The sequence below is a fragment of the Fulmarus glacialis genome, unplaced genomic scaffold, assembly GCF_000690835.1.
Source record: "Fulmarus glacialis isolate BGI_N327 unplaced genomic scaffold, ASM69083v1 scaffold1290, whole genome shotgun sequence".
Taxonomy (NCBI): domain Eukaryota; kingdom Metazoa; phylum Chordata; class Aves; order Procellariiformes; family Procellariidae; genus Fulmarus; species Fulmarus glacialis.
In genome coordinates this window covers 12,071-16,461 of record NW_009186865.1, presented here as the reverse complement: position 1 = coordinate 16,461, position 4,391 = coordinate 12,071, and the positions used below count along the sequence as shown (strand labels likewise).

At 48.9% G+C, this 4,391-nt stretch overlaps 1 protein-coding gene across 1 annotated transcript in view; it reads right to left on the bottom strand.

The window, feature by feature from the left end:
• Positions 1-1,957, bottom strand: part of LOC104073090 (olfactory receptor 51A4-like) — a 4,144-nt gene extending 2,187 nt beyond the window's left edge. The window contains exon 1 of the mRNA XM_009572756.1: positions 1,883-1,957. Within this exon, the coding sequence (XP_009571051.1) occupies positions 1,883-1,957 (75 nt within the window). The remainder of the gene's footprint in view (positions 1-1,882) is intronic.
• Between the last annotated feature and the right edge of the window lie 2,434 nt (positions 1,958-4,391).

Sequence of the window (4,391 nt, the reverse complement as noted above, 5' to 3'; positions counted from 1 at the left end):
AGCCAGGGCACGGCTGCTGTCCCTGGGGACATGCTTGCTCTGTGCTGATGTCCTGCCTGTGTTAAAGGCCCCCTTTTCATTAGCATTTCAAAGGTAATGTGGGATTAGATTTCACAGGGCAATGAAAACGAACAGTCTGGTGTCTCGGCATGGAGATCTCATTTCTTTTCTCCTCCTTGAAGATGTGCCAGAGCAGAGATGAGCACTTTGCAGTGCTGGTTCCGTCCTTTTTCCTGCTTTGTTTTCCCCAGGCTTCTCACCTGTAAAGTCAATAATAACATCATTTATTGCACTGGGGCTTCATCCCTCCCAGGACATTGCTACAGCCTCTTCTCTCAGTCGCTGTAAGCAACATTGCCATCCTTCCCTGGCACTTAGGCCCTGGACTCTGCTTCCTTGTGGGTCCCTCTTCAGCTCTCTACATTGGATTTGCAGCCTTTCCCCACGGCCCCCCGTCTTTTCCACACGTCGACTCTCGGTCCCTGCTGCGCACAGCCTCACTGCACCCACTTCCATGCAGGATATTGCAGGAGGACAATGGTCGCTCTCACCATCCTTGCTCCTCCGAGCAGCCCTCCCCTTGCCCACGGGCTGTTGCGGCAGACGACAGATGCCTGTTTCCCCTCGCAGGCTGTGCCTCCAGCCTGTTGTCTGTCCTTGCTTGCAGGTACCAGCCTGCCCAGCCAGCCCCCTCAGCTTGCTTGCTGGATTGTCAGATTTTCGTCTTTCACCCTGTGCAGGATGCCCTGTCTGGAGCTCTGCAAACCACCGCCCCTCGCCCGGCTGCTGAGTTTGGACCATGGCTTGGCTCTTGGCAGATACGGTCCTGCTTGTCCTCCTGTCCCCTACCTGCACCCTTTGCTATCAGTTAGTCTACTCTTCAGTGGAAGGCGAAGGGGAAAAGGCTGCAGTTTTCTCCCTGTTTTGTGTCTGTGCAGCACCTGGCACCATGAGGCTGTGCTCCTTGACAAGGGTCCCTGGGAGCTACAGAAACAGCAGCAATTACCGAAATTTATCTGTCACCCACTCTGAGCCCCGAGGGGACAGGGTCACTCCTGCAAGTCTAAATTTGGTAAGGCATTGGCAAATTTAGAACATTATTGTTTCCCTTCACTTCGGAGATTATTTACTATTCTAATTGTTGTTGCCATTACTACAGTTCTCACTGATAGCCCATCAAGCTGTTCAAAGGGACAGGTATTTCAGTCGGTATGTGTGTTAGTAAGATACACAGCAACTTTGTTGTTATTACAGCTAACAGTGTTGGGTAAAATTAAGCAATGCGTACACAAACCCAGCTTTCATTTCTACAGAACTGTCAACCAAGGGCTTCCAGTCCACAGCCCACAGATACCTCAGGGAAATATAGTGCTATGCGAAATACAAATCATAAAAGAAAAGCTATGCTTAAAGGGCTTAAGCTTTGAATACAGGGACGGTACCTTTTAGGGTTGTAAGTAAAAAAAAAAAAAAGTTATAAAATGCTCACTAACCTATGTTAATTATTTGCCTGGCTTGTCTGCTGCTCTTTTCAGGGGCTGCAGGGGCTGATGTGAAAGAAGTTAAACTTTTCCAGCCCTCAGCACTCAAGGCATTCACGCTCCATCTGTCTATGTAAACAGGGAACATGGCATTGTTTAATTGGAGGGCATGTGGCTAAACTCATTAGTGTGCCATGAAAAATGGAATTAGTCTATTTCCAACTGCCCCACTTCTCAGTCAAAGCTCCAGACATCTGTGCCTCCACTCTCTACTTCGCCAGCTAAATAATTAGCTTGGTAAGTTAAATTAGCAGACAGCTTTCCAGGGAGCTCTAATTACCTTCAACATGAAAATATAAATTTAAGTATCTGAATCTGGGTATACAGACTTGAATGTGTACCTCATCCTCATCATCTGTAAAGGTGCTTTGGATGTCCCACAAAAACAAAAAGATTGCTTTGTTCACTCTGTGCATCATCGACTGTTCTGGCCTGAGTAAACATTCATTAAAATGGCAAAAGTCCCGTCCTCCGCCCACGGGGCTGCCCCAGAGGCTGGGCATCCTGCCCCCCCAGTGCCCCTCCACGAAGCTGTTCGCCTTGATTGCTCCACAGCCTGGCTGAGGAAGGAACTTTCCTCGCCTGCTCCTCCCACCCTCCTTTTATTTTTGTCCTTGTCGAGACACGTAAACAATGTGTCTGCACACAGGGAAAGGATGAATTTCCCAGCTGGGTGCTGTGCCATGGGGGAGGAGTGGGTGCTCCGGCTCCGGTGGATGCTCAGCTTCTGCCCAGAAGGATGAACATGAAGCCTGTAGACAGAGCATGATCCTAGCTCGGTCGTGCTTCATAGCATCGGGCTCTCAGTGGGCAAGGACCAGAGGAACTGGCTCGCCATCTCCAAGTGCGCTCAGCACCAACCACCTCAGACGAGCAAAACATCCCATCAGCAGATGGGGCGTAATCTGTGCTTTGTGAAAGATCCCATGAAAAAGCACAGTTCTTAAAGGATGACTTCGGGGCTTTAAATCCTGTCTGAAATATGCTGTTGTACCACTGGATGTTACCCTCTATAGAAATGTCCACTCTCTCCTCCAAATATCAGCAGTTGCATCCCTGCAGTGTCCCTGTGCTACAGCAAGAGGCACCCAGGCTGTGGAAAACACTGAGAGGAGACAGAGTGGTGGGGAAGAAACAGGGATAGATGATGAAGATGTATGTGGATAGATGGTAGATAAACAGGCAGCCAAGGGGTGTGCTGGCGATAGATGCCTGGGTGGCGAGGTGATGGGTTTGGAGGGTGCACTGATTTTGGCTGGGGTAGAGTTAATTTTCTTCATCGTAGCTCATACGGTGCTGTTTTGGATTTGTAACCAAAACAGTCTTGAGAAAACACTGATGTTTTATTTATTTCTGAGCCGTGCTTACAGAGCATGAAGGTCTTTTCTGTTTCTCACCCTGCCCCACCAGCGAGGAGGCTGGGAGTGCACAAGGACTTGGGAAGGGACACAGCCAGGACCCCGAAGCAGTGCTTGCACAGAGTCAAGGCCTTTTCTGCTCCTCGCCCTGCCCCTCCAGCGAGGAGGCTGGGAGTGCACAAGGACTTGGGAAGGGAAGAGCCGGGACCCCGACTGACCAAAGGGATATTCCATACCACACGACATCGTGCTCAGCAGTAACAACGGGGGGGAGGAGGAAGGGGAGGGCGTTCGCTGAACTTCTGTGGGGTTAAACCACAACAGAGGGACACTGTTGGATGGATGGATGGATGGATGGATGGATGGATGGAAAGTGTGAAACACCTGCAGGAAGGCACAGTGATAGATAAGCAAGCCGGCTGTGAACCAAAGCTACCCTTTATCACAAAATCTGAATGGAAAATGACCCACCCAAAATTAAAACATCAGTGATGAAGCCAGGCTGACACGGAAGTGCATTGACCCTTCAGATGCCCTTATCTCTGTTTGGCTGAAGTCCTTAGGCAGAAGATGCAGAGGGACAGGGAACCGCACTGCTGCCCGGGTGTTTCACATGCGGAGGAAGCCAGCTGTTTTTATAATGCCTGTGTGAAATCTCAGCAGCAACGACAGTCACCTGGGACCTGCTGCCGGGGCTGAGGCCATGAAATGCAAACCAACTACACAGTCCAGGGAGGTGACGGGACTCCCTTTCATGCCTTCAGCTGCCACCACCCTGGCGGCAGCACAGGGGTAAATGCTGCAAGAGCAAATATGAGGATCACAAATGTTTAGGAAACACTGGTCAGAGCAGCAATGAAAAAAAAATAATTTTCACTAGATTTTTCTTCCGTTTTAAAATAGAACTGTGAATTTTGAAATGTTAAACATTAATAAAGTCAGTTATTTGCCCCAAGTGTAGGTGTTGGCTCCAGGGTGAAACTGCTGCTCTGCACTTGCCAGCTAGGTCTGAGGTGAGATAGAGATGCAACTCCCTGGAAACACTGCTTAGATTTCATCACTGAATTTTGGCTAAAATAGAGTGCATCTTTAGGTCTTTGCACCCCTAGAAAAATACACACATCCCTGACAAGCCTTTTAGTGCAAAAGCGGTGCCTCACTCTTCTTTGTATGCTTGAGAAGATGTAAGCTCTTCCATGGCAAAACTTTGGGAAGAGAGGGTTGGGAAAGGGATGGAGAGAGGGAGGTGCAGTGCCCACAAGCTCAGCATGTACCAGCACGGGTGGAGGGTGAGCCTACTTTTTGGCCATGCAAAAGCACTCTCACATACACATCGTTTTTCAAACATCAGCAGTGGAATCCCAATAAACCCTTTTAAAGATACATAAATTTTATTTTCCCTGTGTTATGGATAGGGCAACTAAAATAAAGAGGCAAAACAGAAAAAGCTAAGGCCAGGGCTAGTGTTTATGGAGTACTTTGCTGGAGTGTT